Genomic DNA, 26,039 nt, shown 5'->3' with positions numbered 1-26,039 from the left:
CCAGGAGGCCGGCTGTTAAAAGAAAAAAAAAGCGGCCGCCCTCATTCAGAGCGAGCGCCCGCTTTTTGGTCCATTGTGTGCTATATTTTTAATACTAATTGTCAGTGATTGCTTGTAACTTTATTTTATCTTTTAGTAAATAAATAACTTGTTTTTTTTATACAAATCAGAATGTCTATTGTATTTGTCAATTGTATCCACCCCCTGATTCACAAGCTGCTTTTATATGTATTGTTGCTTGTTTTTCTAGTGGAACTGACTATCCCATTCAGCTTTACTGAACCAGGGTGTGGTAATTAACTCACAGAGTGCCTGGGTTTTCTCATTTTCTTCATTAAGGAAAGATCCGTTTTTGCATTTCTTGATATTGCTCACGTGTTCAACAATACGGGCTTTCAGAGCTCTGGTTGTCATTCCTATTTATTTGCAGCCACATATACATTGGATTCAATAATTCACCCAGATTGCCTTGCAGTTCATAAAGCATGCATATGGTAACTGTCTTACCATATCTGTTTTCAACCTTATTAGTAATCTTTATGTAAATACATGCTTTGCAGTTGCCGCATGGATACGTTCCTGTGAGTTTGGGAATTTTTTTGGTGTTACATTCAAAATGGCTGTAAATAAGCTGATCCCTAATACTTATGTACCTAGGTGCTGTTTCAAGTCTGAGTCCAGTTGAAGGATCGGCCAATGAGTTTGTAGAATATTTTTTTAATTCTCGCCATTCCTTACAGTAATCACCCAAGAATCTTAGTTCATTAAAATCACCTGTAGTTCTTTTCTGAGGAAAAATTAGTTGCTCTCTATTCATCGTTTGTGCTGCGTACTTGGCTTTTTAAATTGAGTGGTTGCTATATCCTCTATTGTATAGTCTGGTAGACAGTTCTTGATTTTCTTTTTTGAAAAGTAGGGTCATCTGAGCAGTTCTGCCTTAAACGCAAAAATTCACCTTTCGGTAGGTTAGAGATAGTTGGTGAAAAGCGACAGCTTGTTTGATATAACAGGCTGTGGCGGTTTTCTTTCTTAGGTCAGTTATGATCTCACCATTTGAATCCTTGGTGAATTTGAGATCCAAGAAGGTGATGCACGTGCGACTAATCTCGCAGGTGAACTTCAAATTCAAATTGTTCTAATTTAGGACAGTCATTAACTACAGAAAGTTTTGTTCACTTCCATTCCAGATTATGAACACCTCATCGATGTATTGTAACCATTGTTCTATGTGTTCTGTGTAAATCTAATTTTCTTCTGCAAAGAATACCTCTTTCCCACCAACCTAAGAATAGGTTTGCGTATGTAGGGGCACATGTAGAACCCATTGCTGTTCTTCTGGTTTGAAAGTAAAAGTTGTTTTGAAAGGGGGCGATTCAGATCCGGATGCTAAGCTGCACTCTCAAAAGGGGCCTGGTATGCAAATTCCACGATTGCACTGTCTGGTGTAAGGACGCTCTCTATGTCTTAGAGAGCGATGGCAGAGTGAACTCAAACCGGTCTAAAGATGTCTACTTTTCTTTCTTAACATACGTCATCTTCAGAAAGTGTATAATTAATCGGAGCCAACGGAGCAGCACGCAGCGCTTAAGGTAGACCCTACCCCCCCCACAAGCACTGCGATCACTGCAGGCTGAAATACAACCAAGTGATGTGTACAATGACGCTTCCATGCTAATTATGCACACCCATAAAACACCGTTTTGATGCCCAGACATGCCTGCGTTCGCAGCACCACTCCACCGTTCACAAGCACCTTCCCCTATTACCACCCACAAACAATTTTTTTTAATAAGATTCAGGATCTACACCTCCTCCACAATATTTTAATTCGCCCCTTCTCACAGTCCTAAATAAACCAGGTCGAGATCCCGAACTTTCCAGCTAATACAGACCCATCTCTTTACTGAACACAGATTACAAAATAGTCATGAAAATACTATCAGAGCGACTTAAGACTATTCTACCTTCCCTCATTCACGAAGACCAAACTGGCTTCATTTGGGGTCTCCACTCTGTTAGCAATGTCAGAAAGGTTCTTTCGGTGATGCAGTGGTTGGAATCCTCTGGGTTCCCGAACACCCATGCTATTCTTTCTCGATACAGAAAAGGCTTTTGATTTAGTGACTTGGTATCATTTATTTGATGCTTTACAGATGTTTGGGGCCCCGGAGGAATTCATCTCTGTATTGAAATCCCTGTATTCAGTATCCTCCTCACAAATTTTGACCAATGGATACCTATCCCCTCCTTTTTCCATTGAAAAAGGCACACGTCAGAGGTGCCCTCTATCCCCTCTTTTATTTGCTTTAGTGTTGAAACCTCTAGCAATAGCATTTCGTGCTTCTCCCCTCTTCACAGGAATTAAAGTTGGTTGTGATTAAGTCAAATTAGGCCTCTTTGCAGATGATATGCTTTTATTTATCTCGAATCCTATTACATCTATCCTGGCTATAACCAATATTATAAATAGATTTTACACTAAATCAAAATTATTACCTCTGACTACAGATATTTCTTTCTATCAATCACACCCCACTCTTTCACAATTTTCCTTGTGTCAATCTTCTCTCAAATATTTAGGGATTTTGATTCCCCCAAAGTTACATTCCCTTTATACAGTTAATTGTAAGTCCCTTCTATCCTCATTTCCTAAACTTTTGACAATTTGGATGTCTCTTCCACTGTCCCTGTCAATAGCTGTTGTTAAGAGTGTTGCTTTCCCGAAAGTATCATATCTACTACAGATGATCCCTCTAGGTCTATCTAAACAAGATACAGCTTTTAACACCTTATTACAGTTGTAACACCTTATTCTACAAGTTTATTTGGGCAGGCAAAAAGCCTAGAATAGCCTTCTCTAAACTCAAATTACCCCAAAACAGTGGAGGTTTTGGTGCCCTGACATTACTTCTTTCACTCAGGCTGCTTTTTTTAGATATATTTCTGACTGGTTACTACAGACTATTGAAGAAGCTGTGTTCTATCCTTTTTCTCCTAGCACCCTTTTACACACTCGAAATCCTTATTGCCTCTAACAGTTTCCTCTAATATTCTCTTTAGATATATATATATGTATATATATATATATATATATATATATATATATATATTAAGTAAAGCATGGTATAATATCAATAAAAAACTAAAAGGAACCCCACTAGTTCTACACTTACTACTTTCTGGGGCAATCCATGTAGATAATAGCACATGTATTATGTGGAAATCAGTTGGTATTTCAGCTATTAGAGATATTTTTGGCCCAGGAGGCTCCTTTTATAAACCTTTGAGCTCTTAAAAGAAAAATGTAATCTTTCCCATAAACAGTTTTTTATGTATCTTCAAGCTCGCCATTTTGCATAGACTCTGCCAATGGCTATGTCCTCAGATCAGGACACAGACCCTATTATGTCTCTTATACGCACCAAGGTTTATAAAATGTTTCCGATATTCTGATTTGATTTCGCCTCAGAGTGATACACCCTGGAAAAGATCTTTTGCTAGCTGGTCCGCTCACATACCTTCTTTAGAGTCTACAGAGATATGGTTACAACATTGTTCAATGTCCTTAAAATACCTTCACTCTGCTGCTTTACAAGAATTATACCTTAAGGTAATTCATAGAGCATATATCTCTCAGGCTCAAAGAAGGCACATGGTCCCTACTGAATCGGGAGCCTGTCCAAAGTGTAATGCCCAAGTAGCTTCCTATTTTCACAACTTTTGGGAATGTGGGAAAATTAGGAAATTTTGGGATAGATTTATGATTTCTATTAATACATTTTTTTCTTTACATTTGGTTAAGCATCCCATTCCTTGCTTACTCTTACATTTTTCACAATGGAATTTGGGCGCAGAATCTAAATTTATTATCCCCTTGCTCACGATTAATTTTACTGTAGCCAAGAAAATTATTGGATAAGTAAAACTTCTTTGGCAATTGTTGAAGTTAAACAAATGATGCTTTGTATTCTATATTATGAACGCCAAGCCACTTTGCCAGATATGGAAAAAGGTGTTCTTCGTCTTTATAAAAAGTGGGGTACAAATATTGACCATTTGGATAATGCCATACAACTACAAATCCAAAAAATATTTGAATCAACAAACTAGTACCTACTATGCCAACTAACAAATGATACCTAGTTGTACCTCATAAGTGTAACAATATTTTATCGGCCGATATTCTCTGTTTATATGTACATGTACGACATACTTTTGTCTCATTTTCCTTGCACTTTGCCCCTTCCTCTTCTATACCATTTTGTGCCTTTTTTAATTTTCTTTCTTTAATATGTCTAGTTTTTGTTTAATTTTCTGTGTACTATGTAAGAAAAAAAATCTATATTCTAATGGTTTCTGTTTTTCTGATGTTTTTATGGAAATATATCGATCTCCAGATTATATATTGATCAGTCAATATTCTTTATACATATTGTCATTTATATTTGGAGATGTTTTTTTCTCCCCTATATGTTTGCTTTGTATTATTATTTTATGATTATATATTTTTGTGAAAATTCAATAAAATTTGTTTAAAAAAAAAAAAAGATGATTGAGCTGGTGTGAGGATCTAATCAGATAAGCTGATGATTTCAAGTTCATCTTCTTTGTCACTGTGGACTATAACCATGTTTGTCCTGGAGGACTGTGTTTGAGGGAGAGGGGAGCCCCAGGTGGTTCGGTCTCTAACTCTTCTTTCTCCCCTTCCTCGTTCCCCTCCAGTGCGATATCTTACTCTGGTATCCCCTAAAAAAGTGACCGCAGATTTATTTGGTAGTGTTTCTGGGTATTCCTCCATCCCTGAGTATTCCGCTTCTTAGGATGAGTAATGATCATTATAATTTTGTTGTCTGGCTGTTCTATTCACACAATTCCACTTGACAATCCTTCCAGTGGCAAAATCTTTTTTATCATTGGTATCACCGATAATTTACAAAAGGAATGGGAGGCATGTTTACTGAGGTGCTCACAGGATCTCTTCACAATTCTTTTCCAACATAACCTTTTGGCTTTAGAAGAATGCGACAAAGAAATAGAAACCCTTGGAAAAAAGCTGGCACAGTGGGAAAAGGATAACCTTTTCCAGACATTTTTTTTACATGGAGCTTGAAAATTTGGAGAAACTATTATAGATTTTGCCACTGGAAGGATTTTCAAGTGGAATCATGTGAATAGAACAGCCAGACAACAGAACTATAATTTGAATTGAAATTCACCTGGGAGATTAGTCACACGTTCATCACCTTCTTGGATCTCAAAATCACCAAGGATTCAAATGGTGAGATCATAACTGACCTACACAGAAAGAAAACCACCACTAACAGCCTGTTATATCCAAGAAGCTGTCACTTTCCACCAACTATTAACCTACCGAAAAGTGAATTTTTGCATTTAAGACGGAACTGCTCAGATGACCCTACTTTTCAAAAAAGAAGTCAAGAACTGTCCACCAGACTACACAATAGAGGATATAGCAACCGCTCGATTTAAAAAAGCCAAGTACGCAGCACAAAGGATAAATAGAGAACATCTAATTTTTCCTCAGAAAACAACTACAGGTGATCCTAATGAACTAAGGCCCTGATTCAGAGCCGGACGCTCTGACAGAGCGCTCGCTCTGAATCAGGGCCATCCCTCCTTCATTTTGGAGCGGCCTCCTGGCCGCACGTATAGCTGTGGGTGACCACCCACAGCTATAGCGAGCGGACATGATGATGGTCGCAATGGTCATTTCCATCGCGACCATCGGGCTTGTGACGAGACCCTGCGGTAGGGTCTCGCTGCCACAAGCCCAGGAGTGCTTTTGGCTCTATCAGAACCAAAAGCACTCCCACTGACATCACTAGTGATGTCAGTGGGGCTGGACCCAGACGGTAGGCGTTCCCATGGGAACGCCTCCGTCTGGGCAGCCATGCCCCCGGCATGCCCACCAAAGGGGGTGTGCTGTCAATCACCATCATCAGCACACCCCCTTTGGTGCGAGACCCTTAACGACTGCTTGGCCGTCATTATTCGGGTCTCGTGCATGCGCACGACAGAGCCGCCTCCGTCGTGCGCATGCGCACTTGGGCACCATCGACCCGCTTGCGAGCGCTCAGCGCTCACGAGCGGGTCTGAATCAGGCCCTAAGGTTCTTGGGTGATTACTGTAAGGAATGGCGAGAATTAAAAAAATATTCTACAAACTCTTGGCCGATCCTTCACCTGGACCCAGACTTGAAACAGCACCTAGGTACATAAGTATCAATGAGATGGAGGTGAGCCAGAAACCTTAGGGATCAGCTTATCCACAGCCATTTTGAAAGTAACACCAAAAAAATTCCCACACTCACAGGAATGTATCCATGTGGTGACTGCAAAGCATGTATTTACATAAAGATAACCAATAGGGTGGAAGACAAATATGGTAAGACAATTGGTAAGGTGTGGGGGCCCCTGGACGACCACCCCGCCTATAATTCGGCCCTGGATTCCACATCTTCATTATTCACTATTGTTATTATTGTATTTGATTCACTTGATAATAAATTTTTTTAGATAGTAATATTTTTTGAGTTATTATTCTAACAAGTCTAAAAAGTATTGATATTTTATGTCGTTAGGTAGATGAGGTTTATAACTTATTCTGATAATGGTCAAAACCTCAGTTCTTTAATTTTTGTACAGTACTTTTTTTGATACATGGGATATTCAATATATTGTTTTTACTGTACACTGTTGTTGGACAAACAAGCAGTGATATAGTCTGCACTTAATACTACCTTTTTTCATCATCACCAAGGATAATGTTTCCTATCTCACTGCTAATTATATTGCAGTCATTTAATTTTCTATATATTACAAAGAAAGGCTTTTTCCATCCTCATGATGACCTAAATGATAACATGTCCATCTCAAACTTGTTAGTATTTCCTCACAATATTTGAGATATGATTTTTGAGTGAACCTCTTGTTTTTTATTTGAAATTCTTCCCTTTCTTGATGGAATCATACTGAATGTGAAATAATGCCAGCGCATACACCTATGATGGGCTAAGCTTCAATTTTGCATTTGACAAATTATTCACCTGACTCCCCTATGTGACACTGACGACCTGATATGGTACTTGCTTAAACCTTACGACTTTTTGACCACGTCATAATTTAGGAATATGTGTTCTTAATTATTTCTTAATTAGTACCACACTAAGGATAGTATGTGACCATAAGTCCATTTATAAGATGTACTTTCATAGAGGTGACAATGGTAATCCATACTATGAGGCAAGCATTCCATTGGTGATTATAGAGGACATATACAAGCAATATAGCAAATGTCTGTTAGTAATTCTATCTGCATTTGGACTTTCAGTAACACAGACAATAGGCAAAGTTTCTGACCTGATCACTAAGAGGAGGGTATAGCTAGAATCGACTCTAGCAGTTCAGGAATGTTACTAGATGTTGCAGATCCTCCTTAATTATATACACATTTTACCATTATCTTTATTTCCTATGTCTGTATAATCCACTACTTCTGTTACCTAAAACAACAAGTCAGTTCGTAACAAGAAACGTTAATACCTGATAACCAGCATCTGATTCGGAGCTACGGATGTCTATCATTACTCCCAGTTCACAACCCTCTACCTTTACATTGGTCAGAAAGTCTGTGATGTCATAACTAACACCCATTGGAGGAATTATATGCCACTCTACCAAAGATGGCTTCTGATTGGCTCTTTCCCACTAGAAAGTTCATGAGTACCAGGAAGCTGTACTTTGAGCTGATTCCCGTGATTAAACCACGTAGGCGAAACGGGCATCGGACCCGAACCTAAGGGTGTCCAACAGCTGCGCAATGTTGGGACACCCCTACCCCCAGGTTGTATGAGGAGATATGTCTGCTTTCCTACGAGCGCTCATGTGATGCAGTGGTGTTACACATGTGTTGATTTAAAATAATCCACAGATGAGTGATGTCCTTTGCTTGTGACTTAAAAAGGATTCAAAGTTTGATGTGATAAAAGATATTATACACCGATATTTATGCAGCCTAATTATTGTTCATTATTAAGTGAACGCTGGGTGCGTTTTTCTCTGACACTTAAATCATTCATTGTTCTGTGAGCTGGATATCTGATTTCTGAGCAAAGGCAACAGTTGTTTACTCTGTGTGACTTAATAGTTATATCCAGTGCTTAAAGTGGTCCTAGAGAAGTGGGGGAACTCACCCTCCTTCACTGCCAAAAAATTACAATGTGCGCCATAGGTGCGTGGCGAAAAAAGGGGTGTGGCTACCAAAAGAAAGGGGGCATGGCCACAAAATAAATGGGCATGGTCACACAATCAAATTACACCACTCAGTAGCACAATCTTGATTTACCCGATTCACATTACACCACATGTATGACACACAGCAGTGCCCCTTATACACAATGCCCACATTTGTGCCACTTATACGCAATGCCCACAGTAGTGCCCCTTATACAATGCCCACAGCAGTAGTGCCACTTATGCAAATGCAATGCCCATTGTAGTGGTGCCCCTGATGCAGTCCCCCCAGTAGTGGTGCCCATTATGAAGTGCCCATAGTGATAGTGCCCCTTATGCAGTGCCCTCAGTAGTGGTGCCCCTTATGCAGTGCCCCTAGTTGTGGTGCTCCTTATGCAGTGCCCCTTATTCAGTGCCTCCGGTAGTGGTGCCCTTTATGCAGCACCCACAGTAGTGGTAGTGCCCCTTGTTCAGTGCCTCCAGGAGTGGTGCCCCCAGGAGTGGTGCCCCTTGTAGTAATGCCCCCAACAGTAGTGCCCCCTGTGGTTGTGTCCCCTAATGCCCCCTGTAGTTGTGCCCCCTTAGTAATGACACCAGTAGTAGTGCCCCCTAAGAAAATCTCAGTGGGCGCCCGGCAAATGCAGTCTCCCTGCGGCGCCGGGGTTAGGTGGGTCAGAGGAGGTGGATATGGTTCTGTCTCCTAAAATAAGTGACGGAACGCAGTTCTTCCCCGTTCCGGCCCACTTTAACCCCAGGTTATATCAATACTGATTTATTGCACTGGCACTTTTTTGACACATTGCACTTTATCTGAGATGGACCTGTCCTCTAATGATTTTGAGTTTGCTGCCAATAGTTTAATTGTTTGCTCTTACCATATACTTCTTAGGGATTAGTATGAAGTAATCCTGAAGCCGGAAGACCGGTAACAGAAGATACGGACAGGTGAGTGCCTAACCCTAACCCCCCCCTGTAAGTGCCTAAACCTATCCCCCATTCCCCAAAGCCTAAACCTAACCCCGTTCCCCGCAGCCTAAACCTAGCCCCCCCTAACCCGGGGGGTGCCTAACCCTAACCTCCCCTGTGGGTGCCTAATCCTAACCCCCCCTTAACCTAGACTAACCTTAATGCTCCTGGGGGATTGCCTAACCCGAAGTCTGCCCCGGGAGCCCCTAACCTAACCCCCCCTGCGCTGCTGTCCGCGCCCGCCGCCCGACTTTCCTTCATTCGGCATGCCGGGCGTCGGGCTCCCGGCATAGGGATAATGATAGGCGTTGGGATTTTGATGCCTGTCAGTAGACCCCTGCCAGGATTAGACAGGTGGGAAGCCGGTGGGTGGCATTTTGACCATCGGCTTCCTGACTGCATCCCACTTCTTATATGAATTTGTATGTCCTCACAACTAATTGTTTTCCATAAACATATATAGCCAATACTTAACATTTTGTACTTTGTGGATCAATTTAGCTGAAGCTCCATTATTATTTGTCTTCATTTATTTAATTGTGTATTTGGATATATTTTTCATTCATTATTTATGCCAACAAATGTATTTTTCTGCTTTCATTGAAATTAATGTATTCAGGAGATATCACACAACAATAATAACTGAAAAGGAGGAGAAATTATATGTATGATAAACCAATGTTATAATGTGATTCCCTTAATTAAATAAGGTTTATGTCTCCATCTGAACTCTTTTTCTTCTTCCTCTTTCCATTTCCTATGGTGCCATAATAGCTCACTAACTCGCTCATCTATTGTCCTATACCCTATAATCCACATTTTTGGATTGGGCATGACATTTGAAAGCAGAAGCGAACAGCTGCACAGGATCACTCATTTTAGCTGTTGTTTCTAGGGGGTACTGTATAACGGGTGTCTCACTCCCGATCCAATACCTGTTGTGGCAGTATCACCAGAAATGGCGTTGGTGAGCAGCATATTCTGTGTGGGGTTGGAGAGATCCTCCCACACAAGGTAGAAATACTGAGTTGTGATACATCTGTGTGTTCCTTGTGGAGAGAGCTCAGGTGTGGGCTGATGAGAAGGCAGACCAGTCAGGCTGCTGTTGGAGACAGTCTATGTGGGACTGTGGCAGCCAGAGAGCCCAGTGAAGCTAAGCAAGCCATTGGGGCCAGGAGGCCTGTGTCTGAACCTTGCAGGAGGCAGTGGGTGGACCATAAACCTCTCAGACTGTGTAACATTGAAGCAGCTGGGCTGCAGGCTGAGGAAGCCAGAGCCTACTGTATCACTGGAGGATACAGGGAAGGCCACCAAGACTGATGGTGTTTGTATAGCTGTGGCAGCCAAGCCGAGCCAGGCTGGAGCCAGCAATAGACCTGCAGAGAAGCAGGCAGAGACTTTATTGGCAGATAGCTGCACCTTGATAGAGGTGGTTCAAGAAGTGAGCTACTGCCCTAAGAGAGGGCTAGGTTGTTTGTTATTTTCTATTTCTGTTTCCTGATTACCATGCTGCAAGTAAAGCACCATTTTCATTTATTTTACTGGAATGCCATGTGTGGACCTGCACCTAATCACTGACACCAATCTACCGAGCTAATTACCCCAAGTTATCACGCTATGGTAAGATAAGAAGCAGCAGAACCTCCTGTATAACAGATCTCGACATCCCTGGCTTTATTCTAATCTACATTCAGTTGAAGCAGAATGCACATTTATATGTATTTTGTTTACTTCTAACTTACGATCTTGAGATTGACTTATCCGGACCTGGGGGTATTTTATTTTTCATTAGATGTACTGTATTTTGTGTGTTACTTTAAAAATTACCGTTTGTAATATTTCGCCGTTTTAAATGGTCCTTTTACCTCAGAATTTTTGCACTTAATCACCCACCATACTGTTTTTTTGTACTTGTTAGTCAATTGTAATTGCATTGTAGTTGGTAATAAAGGTTATGTTTTAACTTTATTTTTATTTTCATTTTCATTGTGCTATTTGAGTCCTCTCATTATAGAGTCTTCGGTGGCCTTTAAGACCGACCTTTGTTTTCTTTGTAGATTGTTATTACTCTGAGAAGCATCTCCACTTCTGTCACGACTCTGGTGAAATTGGCCTCCAATGATGGAGCAGGCTTTGCAGGCAGTTAGTGTTCACTGTAGCTCCGGCAGCAGGCAGGTCACCGGAGCTAGAGAGGACAGTTCCTCACGCGCACCCGAAAAGGGGGCATGGCCATTGAAAAAGGGGCATGCTATAAGATGCATTCGTCACTCTTGGGGGCGTGCCCGGCACTTACGGACATGCTGGGCAACCCCCAAGCGCTGCTGACAGGTAGAACAGATGCCGGGCGCATGCGCCCAATGTCTGTTCACCGGCGGTGACCGGGGCACCGCACATTTCCCCGCCCGCGGTGAGGACAGGGTGCTTTTTGCCCTCCAGAAGGAGGGCAGGGCGCAGCACCCCGCTAAAACAGTCTAGCAGGAACGCTAGGCAGTGATACTGGCAGCACAAACTGAGGAGGTCTTAGATATGTTTTCCTCATATGACGGCACAAGACACAAGTAGATCAGAAGAATAGAACTTTAATTATGACAAGAATGGTTGGAGGGAATAGTGGTATAAGCACAGAACCAGTCCCGGTAATACGTAATAATATACCACTAGACAGATGCTTGAAAGGATCCGTGAATGACTGAAGACTGTATGCTGAAGCACTGGTTTGAGCCCAGGTAAAAGACAGAGTTCTAGGAGCAAAGTGCTGAGCTATGCTCAGTAATAGCAAGAGTACTTGGAGCCAGGTGCTAAGCAGTGCTCAGTAATTAGCAAGAGTTCTTAGAGCCAGGTGCTGAACTGTGTTCAGTAATTAGCAGAAGTTCTTTGAGCAAGGTTCTGAACTGTGTTCAGTAATAAGCAAAAAGTTCTTATAGCAAGGTGTTGTGCTATACACAGTAAATAGCAGAAGTTCTTGGAGCCAGTAAGTTTACTGAGTCAGGTACAAACGAAGATCCATCAGGAGCCAAAAGGAAACCTTTTAGGAGACATTGCACAGACACTGAGTTTCCAGGATGGACTTATATACCCAGTGCCTGCTGCTGGTTGGCCACATACGAACAGCTGAATCCAGGAGAAACTTAAGATTGGTAACTGTAGGATCACATGATCAAACCAAGATGGTCGCGCCCATGGACCGAAGAGGTGCTCATGGACACCGTGGAATATCGCCATGCAGGTAAGTAAGAACCACTGGGTAGCGGGAGTGGACATTTAGGCACTTAGGCAGTGTTTAGATGACTTCACATGGCTGACACCGCACATGGCTGTGGGGAGAGCGGACATGCCAGAGAGGACACCTGAATCTGGACACGTAGAGCACAGTCGCCCGGTACCTCAGCCGTAGTCTGAGAGTCCGTCCTGACAACTACCCTATAATACTAACATTTATACAATACAATTTTGAGTGAAATTAGTGGCTGTAGCACCCTCCTCGGATTATTATATATGACTGGTGATTACATACCTGTGCAGTGACATGCCTTCTCCCTCCTTTCCCTTTAATATTATTCAGAAACCTAGTAGAGCCTGATAGTAGGTTGTTATACCCTAACATGGCAGTATGTCAAGATTTGTTATATCAAATGTCCAAAAACAGAGAAAATAGTGTGGGACAATTAATAGTTCCTATGCCATATACACTATGTAGACAAAAGTGATTGGACACCCCCCTGTGCAAGTGAAGTGCATACCATTGCACACAAGTTCCAAATGGCCACTAATGTTATGGTTTTGACAAGAACACTTTGTAGGGAGGCCCATACACTTGCAGTTCTACGATAGAGCTAACGTTTTAATTAGGATGACAATTTTAGGACGACAATGCCACCTGTTATGTTTCCAGAGCGACATTGGACTGATATACAGAAAATGTAGTACCCCGATGGACTGGCCAGCTCAGAGTCCAGATCTTAACCCTATTGAGAACCTCTGGGACAAATTGTACCGACTGGTGCATTCTAGGCTGACTTGACCTTCTTCAGTGTCACAGTTGGTCACTACTTAACGCGGAATGGCAAAACATACCACCTGCTGTTGTCCAGGAACTTGTGGTCAGTTTTCCAAGAAGGGTACCTGCAGTAATCACTGCACATGGTGGACCTACAAATTACTGATGTCAATAAAATCTTGTTGATCTAATTGCTGTCAGTGTCCAATCACTTTTGTCTACATTGTGTAGAAGAACAGTGTTAAACCTGGCTCATGGTCACATAACTGCAGGACATCTAGGGCTAGAGAAACACCTCAGAGAATGTTGCAGTGGTTTTTCTGTCCATGGGTCCATAAGGATGTTTCTGACCTCTGTGATTCCTGCCCTGAGTGTCCGTACCATGCTTCCAGGCCACATTATAGAAGTCCACTTGTCCCATTAATCATTATTGAGGTCTAATTTGGTGGTAATGTATTATGCTACCAGATACCTGGAAGTGATACCATTGTGCAATTCCTCAACAAAGACAATTGCTTTGGAACTAGTACATGTCTTTAGCAGAGTGGGAATACCTAAGGAAATCCTAACTCATCAGGATACCCCCTGTATGTCAAGAATCATGAAAGACTCTGTTTAAGGTTACTCAGCTAAGGACCTCCATGTATCACCCTCAGACTGATGGTTTAGTGGAGAGAATTAACAAAACTTTTAAGAATATGCTAAAGAAAGTGATGAATAAAGAAGGGAAAGATTTTGATATCTGATATTGCAAAAGAGACATAGGAGGGACAACCCAGTCCATATAAGACTGTTATTGAGCATGTTTCTCAGATGCAGGAAAAAAATAGCTGCAGGGATGCAGATGGTGAAAGAGGACACGCCTAACAAAGGGTGTACAATCGTAATGCCCAATTATGCACCTTTGCTCCTGGGGGCAAAGTACTGATTTAGGTTCTAATGGTAAAAGGTAAAGTTCTGGCCAAGTGTCAAGGACCATTTGAAATCATAGAAAAAGTGGGTGAGGTTAATTAAAAGGTGTACCAACCTTGGAATAGAAAGCCAGAACAGATCTATCATGTAAATCTTCTAAAACCTTGGAAAGCCACACCGGCCCCTCTGGTAACCGCAGTACCTTTTGATTCGTGAAGTAACAATAGCCATTACCCTCTGAACTATTCAACAGCATGAGGCTAAAGAATTTCTCATAAGAAATAGAGATTTGTTTTCTGATATACATGGTAAAACAGTCATTAAAAATGAACTAATCACTGAACCAGGGGTTAAGGTTAACCTAAGCCCTATAGAATACCAGAAGCCTAATGGGAATTAGTGTCTAAGGAAATGTAAAAATAAAAAAAGAATTCTGTTAAAAAAATAAAAATACATTTTGAAATTAGATATAATTTCTACTAGTAAACTCGTGAGTGATCAAGTCCCATTGCACTCATTTCAAAACCTAATGGGAGCTTACGCTGCTGCAATGATGTACATAAATTGATCAGTGTATCTTAAGTTTGATGCCTACCCAATGCCTTGTGTGGATTAACTTACTAAAAGGCTGGGAACAGCTTGGTACTTCACCACTCTTGACTTAACCTAAGGGTACTGGCAAATGCCATTGACAGACAAGGCAAAAGAAAAGTCACTTTTTCTGAACCTAAGGGTCTTTTCCAATATAAGATGTTGCCATTTGGGTTACATGGAGCACAGAGGATGATGGATAAAATTTTAAGGCCACATAGACAATATGCTGATGCTTATCTTGATGATGATGTAGTCATCTATAGTTCTGAATGGCAGTCTCGCTTACCTGGAGTACAAGCAGTATTGGACTCCATCCATAAAGCAGGGATTGAAAGCCGACCCAAAGTATTAGGAATTAAAGAGGTGAAGTATCTTGGATACACCATAGGCAGAAGTTTGATTAAACCGCAACTTAATAAAATTGAATCAATACAAAATTGGCCCCTAAATAAGAAGCAGGACCAAGCTTTCTTAGGAATCACATGGATTATAGTAGATTTAAACACAATTTTGCCACCATTGCTGTCCCTTTTACTGACCTTACCAAGGGTAAACAGTCTGTTATGGCTAAATGGAATCCTGATGCAGAAAAGGCTGTTCAGACCTTGAAGGTAGTGTGCAGCCAACTAATGACACTTGACTTTAAAAATTAATTTGTCATGCAGACAGATGTATCAGATTATACTATAAAAAAATGAGCGCTGCTATTGTTGAGTTGCTGTATAATTATAATGTTATTTTTTTTGCACAATAAAATAATGAGAACATTAAAATTCAGTGCATATATCTTGTCACACAAACTGGCTTATAAAAACCAACAAGCATAAATTAGCAGCAAGTACCTGTGACCACACAAATTATTGAATTAGTGCATGCAATTGTTTAAACAATCAATATTGTTAAATAGGAGTGAGGACTAGTGTTGAATTGCAGTTATTTTAATCAAAGGAAGTCCAACTTGAGAGCAGCCCTATTCTGTTGGTTCCATTAGCATAATTAAATAATGCAATTATGTAAATTAAATATAACAGAGCATCCCAGCATTGTTAGTATGCAGACATGCAACAGCCTTGATCCAAGGTGTGTCCCTTACCACTGCCCAGACACACCAGTGTCCCCTTACCACTGCCCAGACACACCAGTGTCCCCTTACCACTGCCCAGAAACAACAGCGTGTTTTCTTTAGAATATATGTCTTTACCTCCAAGGGAGAAATAGTAACTCACAGTATGCTCTAATTAGTGTGCTCCACTTAATATGGTCCAATTGCCTGCACTGAGTATCTTCCCTGGAGCGCAACTGTGGCAGGGAATCTTTACAGCTGAATAGTCACAGTGAACTTTCTGCTGCTCAGCTGTCAGTACTGGCTGTGCAGCTGTCTGCAGCAAGTGTCAATCAGTTTCCATCAGATGTAGGGATAGGTGCTGGTTTGTCTTAAAGCAAAGATGGTAAAGAACGCCATCTTATTTATTTAAATAGGAAATTGAATATATATGAGAGAAATTATACCATTGTTGAAAAAGAAGCATGGGCATTAGAAACTCTAAGGTACTACCTTTTGGATTGAAAATTAATTTGATTACGGATCCTGCTCAGTTAAAGTAGATGCCTGAGAATAAAGAAACCAATGGGAATATAACTAGATGGTTCTTCACAAATGTTTATTTTTTTGTCCTATATTATGGGCTACAGGTGCTCTGCCACAGAGGGTTGAAACAGGAGGGGGAGATATGTGACAAAAACACTGGAAAAGTTGTGAAGGGGATACAAATATACCCCAGGTTTTCAGCTTTTGTCTGATAGGGTAGACAGAAGCTTATTTGCAGCCTTGATTGCCAGATCACCTGTGAGAGGCTGATAAAGGGTGTGTCAGTCTCTGTAGGCAGTCACTCACTGCCTGGGGAGCAGTTCAAAGGCCTGTTAAGAAAGACTGTGATTAATATAAGTGCTGTGCTAAAGACTTCTGTTTGTGAGAGGGAATCATTTTGGTTAGTTGGAGCCAGACAGGCCAGGATTTACTTTTATGTTTTTTGTTTATTTTTATGCTACTAACAAAACTAGCTGCAGATACTTGTACCAAGACCCAGGACTAGTGCACTACTTCTTGGCTGCTGCAAGACAAGTGTAACCTTTTACCCCAGGAGACGGCACCCTTACCCTGATCTTGTCACACAATATATAATTAATATAATATAGTGCTCAACATAATGTTTCTGGAAAAGATACTAACTTTTTATTTTTTTCTCTCTCTTGTTCATGGATAGGCTGGTGACCGGTCATTAGTAAATGTAAGTATTATTAGAACATTTACTTGCTCAATATTATAACGTAAACAGAGAAACAAAAAGACTGGGTGCTAATCAGTGAATAGAATATTATAAATAATAGCAGCAAATTCACCCAATGGGCTTGTGTCTGCCCTAATATAGAGATACCACAACAAGAGATGATGATGCACTAATAAACAAATAAATAATATACTATGTAGTTCCCGAAATGGCAGAAAAAATTCTGAAGACACCACCTATATAATATTAATAATCTTTATAAAAATGGAATGTCAGTACATATAATCACATTTACACTTATAAATAGTCACTTTTATCTATCTAATATAGAAAGACTCAAATGCACTCCTGAGAATTGAAATTTATAAAATATACAGCCTCTAATAGAAATGAATCACTGGATCTTTGATGCTTGGAGAAGTTTCTTGTCAAATTTAATGACATGTTGAAAATCCAATAATAAATATATAAAGCTATTTCTGTATGATATAAGTGCACACACTGTTATACCAGTCTTTCACCATATTGATACCTAGTTGCAGAGTCCCATGAACAATCTGTTGCATTTGGAAGAACACACCTACTATGAAGCACGTCCACCATGAACACTATGAAGCACGCCCACTCATACTATCTTCAGGATACAAAACATACAATAAAAACTTCTTACCTTAAATACCAAACACCTCTAAGTTGAACCACGCCAGAACCTGGAGCGACAAGCCATCCAGCGTCGGATACAAATGATGTCATCACATCAAAAAGACGCAGACATGTGACATAACCCATCACCCAAATGTAAACAAAATCAGCACTGGAAAAAATATTAAATACAGTTTAATGAATAACAATAATTTGCAAAATCAGGATAAGTATTCTACATAACATAACTGAGCATAGTCATCACAGCAAACAGCACAATACTGGAATAATAATGAAGACGTTTTTAAAGGCAGGATAGGCTAACGTATTCATTAAGCCCCCTTGGTGCTATTACATTCATGCGGTGAATCCACCCCGTCTCACACTGTAAAAGAAGGCGATTACGCTCACCACCTCTAGTGAGTGGGGGCACATGGTCTATCATACGGTACCGTAAACTGACTAGGCTATGATTAAACTCCGCAAAGTGGTGAGCAACCGGCTGCTCACCAGTGCCACTCAATAATGCTGCCCTTATGCTCGAGCGGTGCAACGCCATGCTCTCCTTCAATTTGCATTTAGTTTTGCCGATATAAGACAGTCCACATGGACACATAATCATAATGGTATATGACAAATGAACTGTTGCATGTAAGATGGTACAAAAACTTGAATTTCTTCCCTGAATGAGGGTGATTAAATACACTCCCAGGAATTAGGTAGCGGCAGGTAACACAAGAACACTTGAAACAACCTGGTTTTAAAGATAAAAAGTGCTCAATGGGTTTCTTTTTGCTAATGTCAGCTTTTACAAGGAAATCACGTCAATTATGCCCCCTAGAATAGCAGGGCATAATATTACAGTCAGATAAGGGTAATAAATTATCAGATTTAATAATCGGCCAATGTTTCTTGGCTATTCCATTAATATCGGGCGATAGGATATTAAAACGATTAACCCATGGTATAACTTTTTTACTGTCAATTTTTTTTCTTCAATAAATCAGAGCGATCCATAGATAGTACCTTAATCTTAGTTTTAAGTAGATTCGATCGACAATAACCCCGCACAGCAAATTTATTAATTAAATCATCAATTTGAGAACTAGCTAACGTTATGTTACTGTTAATACGCATAATCCTCAACATTGAGAATAAGGTAAACCAAGTTTCACGAGGTAACGATAAAATAATAGGTAACGCTACTATGAGTCACTATGTGTCTCGAGAGTGTAGTGCACACTTTAATCTAATATGTCTTATATATATTAGTGGAAATTGAGCTACCAATTTTAGTAATCTGTACGTCCAAAAAATCAATATCCTGGTTCAACCTCACGGTAAATTTCACCGGACAGGCTGTCCCATTGTGTTGTTTAATCATCTCCAAAAAGGAAGTATTATATATATATATAGAAATGCGAAGTCTGTCAGAAACAGCAACAGGCGGCACTCCATGGACTTTATAAATGAAGAAAAGTGACTTTATTCACCAATGTTTCAAGACCCATGCGGTCTTGTCATCAGGGTGTGAAAGTGTGACAATGGAAAAGGCTTACCTTAAATAGCAGTGAACAAACAAATGAATCGATGACCATCCTCACGCGCCGTCAGACAAGGAGGCGCATAGTGTATGATGTCACAAGGCGCGACGTGTTTGACTGTGGTCCAAGAGAGGGTAGCCAAGGAAACACTGGACGCTGTAGAAAGTACGGGAGGAGAGATGAATCAAAAGGATACACTACGCGGCTGCCTGCATGAAGGGGGGAGGAGTCAATGAAAGTGAAGGAAACACATGTGTACATGGGTGATTAGTACATAAATATGTACATACATAAAATACAATAAACACAAAAATCCAGAACATCGATGAGATATCGGTTCATACATCAAAAAAGATATCAATAATATATGTCAATGCAAGAGATGGCATGAAGGAGAATTAGGAGCAATTGGAAACAAATGATAGCTCACTGAGATGTTCAAAGCACACTAAAATATTTGTAATGGACCTACTGCATAACTCATGTGGACTAACTCAACACATGAATACTATGGGCCTGATTCAGACCCACTCGCGAGCGGCTGACCTTAAATATATGTTAGAACCATGAAAAATCTCACTCATTCCATAAAGAAATAGGGTGCACGTCAAGGGATCCCACTTTACTGCCAGTCCCTACTTTATTGCTCAGAATTAAAACATGGAAATAACTATGACATTAGTGTTAAACTCAAGGTATGCTATCTGGTTTGAAGCTCACAACAACTATGCTTTTAAAGGTGATACATGTTCTAATTCTGAGCAAGAAAGTAGGGACTTGCAGTAATCTAGGGTCCCTGGATGGGGCTGAAAGCTTAAATGCATCTATCAATTTGTGAACCATAACCCTATTGTATGTTATTATTGTTAGTTATCACGGTGAGTGCAAAGCCCCATGGTGCACCCCAAATCTAGGAATGGTGAGTGCCACGGATTAGTGCTTTATATATATATATATATATATATATATATATATATATGGCTTAATCCTCGGCACTCAACCATCTGGGGTGATGTGACCACGCCATTTACATATATACGAGGGTTGTTCAAAAAGTAATGCCTAAATGCTCTCAACTCAAATTTTATTATAGATACAGATTTGAAAATTTCCAGTAAAATACTTTGAAGTCTTAGTGACAGAATGACTCTACTCAAAAAATTCACCATCTGCCCTCAAACATTTTCTCCACCTCTCAACCCAAGCTGTGAATCCACTTTGGAAAAATGCCAGTGGTTGGTGTTTGACCCAGGAACATATGGCATTTTTAACAACCTCTATGTCTTCAAAATGCTGACCACGGTTTTTGAGAGGGCCAAACAAATGAAAGTCAGAAGGGGCCAAATCAGGACTGTATGGTGGATGTGGCATTATTGCCCACCCCATTTTGGCAATGGCCGCAGATGTTGCCATCGAAGTGTGAGGTCTGGCATTGTCGTGGTGTAAGATGACATTTGTCAGTCAAATTGTTGACCTTTTTTTGCAGATGGCTTCATTCAGCTTCTTAAGTGTAATAATGTATTGATCACTGTTGATTGATTGGTTTGGTTCCTTCCAAGTAATCGATGAGAATAACACCTCGGCAATCATTGAAGAATGTGGCCATGACTTTGTTTACGGATTGCTATGAGTTAAACTTTTTTGGCCTAGGTGAACTTTTCCATTGATTTGATTGGGCCTTTGTTTCTGGGTCATAAAGGAATACCCAGGTCTCATTTCCTGTAATGACATTTTCCAAAAACATCTCAGGGTTGGCTTCAAAGGTGATCAAAAATTCATTGCACAGTTCCTCCCTCTGGGCCTTATGATCCCTGGTTAATTGCTTTGGAACCCATTTAGCACACACTTTACGATCTCCCAAATCATTGATTAGTGTTTCTGCAGTGCCATGGCTACATTCAAGTTCATCACGGATATCTCTGATGGTCACACAATGGTCTTTTTGAATCATGGCATTGACTTTGTTTCAGTTCTCTGCTGTCACTTCAGTTGATGGTCTGCCACCACGAGGTTTGTCGCACACGGATGATTCTCCCAGTTGAAAATGCTTCATCCACCTTCTGACATTGCTATAGTCAATTGTACGCTCACCATACACTTTTTTCAGTCTTCTGTGGATTTCTGTAGCACGAGAAAATGTCCCTACACAGGCAGGTTAAGTGGACTCTTTTACTGGGGCACTCTTCAATAGTAGTTTGAAATGATATGATGAATAATTGATAAAATAACAATTTTATTTCACTCGTTAAAATACTAGTGCTAACAGCACTGAAAACACTGATTACCAAGACAAGACAAAAAGACGAACATAAACATATAACATATAATATAATAGATCCTGCCTGAAGTATCCAATCAATATTCTTATTGCAGGAGCAAAAGGTTAGGGCGAAAATATAGCCTAGCTCTTTGAAGAGATGGTTGTGTCAAGCCTAGAAACATTTTATATTGATTGCAGATTGCATGCTAGGCTTCAATCAGTAGCTTGATAAGCATCTGACTGTGGTTTATGATATTCAGACACAGAGGCACTATTATCAATCATTTAGATACAAGCGGATTTATTATGTGATTATATTCTTACCTAAGCTTATTGTTAAACAACAGGGATATGTGTGGTCACCATTGGTAAGGGATACCTGCTTTGTGTTTATTGTTTTTCCACACTTACCTTGTCTGCAGCTGCCAGCCTTCACCATCTCTTCAAAGAGCTAGGCTATATTTTCGCCCTAACCTTTTGCTCCTGCAATAAGAATATTGATTGGATACTTCAGGCAGGATCTATTATATTATATGTTATATGTTTATGTTCGTCTTTTTGTCTTGTCTTGGTAATCAGTGTTTTCAGTGCTGTTAGCACTAGTATTTTAACGAGTGAAATAAAATTGTTATTTTATCAATTATTCATCATATCATTTCAAACTACTATTGAAGAGTGCCCCAGTAAAAGAGTCCACTTAACCTGCTTGTGTAGGGACATTTTTTCTGTTTATAATAATTGACTTTTGGGAGCACCACCAACAATCTTTATTCAATAGGAGGTTCTTCTCCAGTAATTTGTATCTATAGTTGGTTATTTATATTTCTATTCTACTTTTTCTCTTGTGCAGAATCCTTTTTCCCAAATTTCCCCTTCCCCCCATTTCATAGATTTCTGTAGCACTGCAGCCTTCTTTTTCCAGAAATTCAATGACTGCTCTTTGTTTCATCTTGGATTCCATAGTATTTATTGGACTACCTAAACAAAACTACATATATAGTTAGTAGACATATTAAACTACAAACTGACAAAGTTTCAAATAAATGTTGCATATTATTTCAGAGTTCTGAGCATTTAGGCATTACTTTTTGAACAACACTCATATTTTCCCAGGTGCTCATTACCTGATATGCCTGGGTGTATTTCTGTCTCTTTAAACCAGGACCCATACTCATGGAAGAAGCATAATTTGTATTTACTACATAATATGTGTGATAGCTGGTGCCAAATGTGGCAGAGCAGTGCTCATGTTTTTGGGAGTCAGTGTAGGGACTGGCCAGATGGGAAGACCCTGACGTGGTTGACCAGCTGGACAAATTATTGCAATATACTGGAAGTAAAATTCCTTGTATTTAAAGGAATTACTGTTTGAAAAGTGAGTGCCGATCTCTCTCTCTCTCTCTCTCTCTCTCTCTCTCTCTCTCTCTCTCTCTCTCTCTATATATATATATATATATATATATATAAATTTATTTATATTTGCATTATCTCATTTTAGGTGATAGCGCATGAAATATCACATAGTTGGACAGGAAACTTGGTTACTAACACTAGCTGGGAACACAGTTGGTATGTACAAATTTATTATCATATTTTGACTTCCCAAAGTAACTGGAAAAGTCAGCATGCTACTGATTGGGTTATTACCACAGGGCTTGTGTATAAGTGTGGTCTAAATTTCTTATTGTAGAAGAAGCTTGAAGTTGCAGAACTGTTAAGCTTGAAATAAGTGCAAGATTAATAGTGTTGTGCGATATAAATTAGATAGATCTAGTCTTATTTGCACACATAGGGTTTAAAGTTTCTTGTGTTTATTTGCACGCATGTTCTTATTTGGTCTTTATATACTGGTCATGAACTGCAGCCAAAATGCACGTCTTTGAGTTTGTCCAAGCTATTCGGAGTAGGACGCATTCCAGTAATTTCTCTTATTTATTTATTAACATTTACTTACTGCACATAGTGCCAGCATATTCTGATGCACTTACAATTGGGAGCAAAGCAGTAATGGAAAAGGGATAAACTTGGCTGAGAAATAAGAGACCAACAAAGAGACAAGAAGGCCCTGCTCACAAGCGTATAATCTATAGGGAAATAGGCATTTGGTACACAAGTATTAGTGCTACATATTGCATGACAGTCCACACAGATTGCAAAGGTTCTCTTGTCCCTCAAATGGGAATTACTGGTAGCAACTGTGTACACATGTAAGAAAACTATCTACTGGGCATATAGCTAGAGTTGCACCATATTTTGAGTTTTGTGTATGCCGAGCAGACGCCTATTTCAGTCAGATCTCTTCCACCTAACTTCCACCATAATGGGCTTGTAAGTATAAGTGCCAATAAGAGTAATGCTCTTGCAGACAGAAGTCTGTGGGCGGTGCAGTTGCACAGATCCTTGTGACTCCAAATAACAGCAGACATTTGAGTTAGATTTCCGATCATGGCCAGTAAATGAAATTGCGGTAGTCAGGCTCAGATTATGTGTGTGTATCTCTGTACATATTCTGTATATATAATGATTTTTAAATGGAAATTACTTTTAGGGGTTTATGAAACTTAAGGCAAGATGACTTTCCTCTTCTGTTTTTGATACTGCCTTTTATATATGCAGGGGTGTAACTAGGTATTTGAAGACCCCATATCAAAAGTTTGTAAGGGTCCCTATGTACCACCCAATGGTGAAAAATGTATATAACACATGTGACTTTTGACAAGTAAGATGGCCCCCCTCAGCTCTGAGCCCATAGCAGCTGCACCCCTTGCACCTATAGTAGTTATATCTATGTATATATACTAATATATACTGCAGCAAGTTGAGGTTAACTCAAATTTTTTTTTAGAATAACAGTCTCGCCCTTGCTAGCTGTTATATCGCGCTTTCTAGATACAATACAGCACATCTCTCATTCCTAAAAAACTACTGTTAAAGCTACCTCTGTCACAGAGGTATTATTGCTGAACTGGGATCCGCAAGTGACTCGGCTTTTCCTGAGGTGGTCTATCTCCATTGAATGCTCCGGCTACTATACTAATCACATACAAAGCAGAGTCACACCACTTGCTACACAAATGATGTTGACGCAGATTGCTCTCTTCCCGCGCTGCCTTTAAAAGTAATTTGAAGCACAGCCAATTCCAGGTCAGTGTTGTGGCCACCTAGCTAATCACAGTGCCTGGAGGCGGGGTTTTCGGCCCCTCTCAGAAGATTGCACCTGCAGTTTGCCCTAACTCAGTTTGGACCACCCACCTGCACCCTTGGAAATTATGTGTCCGCATCTGATTGCCACCTTCATCCAGCACTGCTCTAACTTGGTTGTGTCCTGTTCTGCTTAGTGGCATTGTTCACAGTTTGTGTTGCAGTGTGCAGAACTTGTATGAGATGGATAGTAGCAATATCCAAAGGCTTTTTCCCCAGGTTATAACATACAAGTATCTTCAATGTGATGCTCATCAGTCTCTCATTGTGATAATGGAGTGTGTCCACTTGGCAAGTAGTATGCTGGTGCGTTTCATTGATGCTGTCAACTTCATTAGAGGTAAGGTGATGATGGCTTCCATTGTGCAGGTTTGAATATTTGTAGAGATTACCTAAAATACTTCACCCGAAGCAATAGCAAGGGGATGGGGTACTCGCATACAATGGAAAAGTACTGTGTCCATATACTAATACTAACCAATGCTGATTGTTTTTTTTTATTTCCATTGTTTCACATTCCTGGTGTGTGTGCATGTATGCGTGTGTGTGTATGTATGTATGTATATATATATATATATATATATATATATTACAGTTCCTTAGATCAAGCACACTCCTTCCAGTGTTACAATGCCGCAGTGCTCGCTACAGGACAATAAACAGCAATCAAACTTGGACAACATGAGGAAGGGGTGAAAGACCCCGAAACGTTGACCCACAATAAAATCCCTTTGGTGAGGATATTGCATTTATTTGTCTCCTAGTGCTGCCTGGATAGTTGGTATACAAATTTGGGGGTGCTGACTCCTGAGGATGCCCATATTTACTGTGTGATGGAGCAAAAAAACACGGTTAGGCACTCCAAACAATAAATAAACAACTGGTGCCAGTGCCCTCACAGACAGGGATACATACAAAGCGGTGGTGTGGCACTCGAGGCAGCAAACAAATTATTCAGTCAGAGGCAGTCAGCAATTTCAACGTTTCTGTTTTTATAAACTGTCGTCAGGAAAAAGTAACAAATAAACATAAAACACATACCTTATATACTACCCACCCAGTGAAAACCGGAACTCCGGCACGGGACTGCACACCCGCCCAGTGTCCCCTTTGAATGACGTCATTGCGCTGTTAGCACACGGCGTCGCTCCTTCTGTGACCACCCATCACCATAGCTACAGGAGTAAACAAGAACTTCAATAAAGCATCTTAACAATATGCAAAATATATCGAAAAAAACTCCACATACTAAGGTACTGCCAGAAAAAATACATACCGACAGATAACAAAATATAGATAATGACCTCGTTCACTGCAAGATTACAAATTGCCTCATTGCCATAAAGCTAATACTACCAAAATAATTACATACTGTCTAATTGT

General features: G+C 40.2%; 1 protein-coding gene across 1 annotated transcript in view; it reads left to right on the top strand.

Annotated features, from left to right (window-relative positions):
* Positions 1-26,039, top strand: part of LOC148538314 (leukotriene A-4 hydrolase-like) — a 154,715-nt gene that overhangs the window by 65,429 nt on the left and 63,247 nt on the right. The window contains exons 9-10 of the mRNA XM_088453652.1: positions 16,986-17,009; positions 22,954-23,024. Coding sequence (XP_088309778.1) covers positions 16,986-17,009; positions 22,954-23,024 — 95 coding nt within the window. The remainder of the gene's footprint in view (positions 1-16,985; positions 17,010-22,953; positions 23,025-26,039) is intronic.

The sequence above is a fragment of the Taudactylus pleione genome, unplaced genomic scaffold (assembly GCF_031769625.1).
Source record: "Taudactylus pleione unplaced genomic scaffold, aTauple2 ptg000040l, whole genome shotgun sequence".
Lineage (NCBI taxonomy): Eukaryota > Metazoa > Chordata > Amphibia > Anura > Myobatrachidae > Taudactylus > Taudactylus pleione.
The sequence above is the reverse complement of the archived record's forward strand: the minus strand, read 5'-3'. Positions and strand labels throughout refer to the sequence as shown.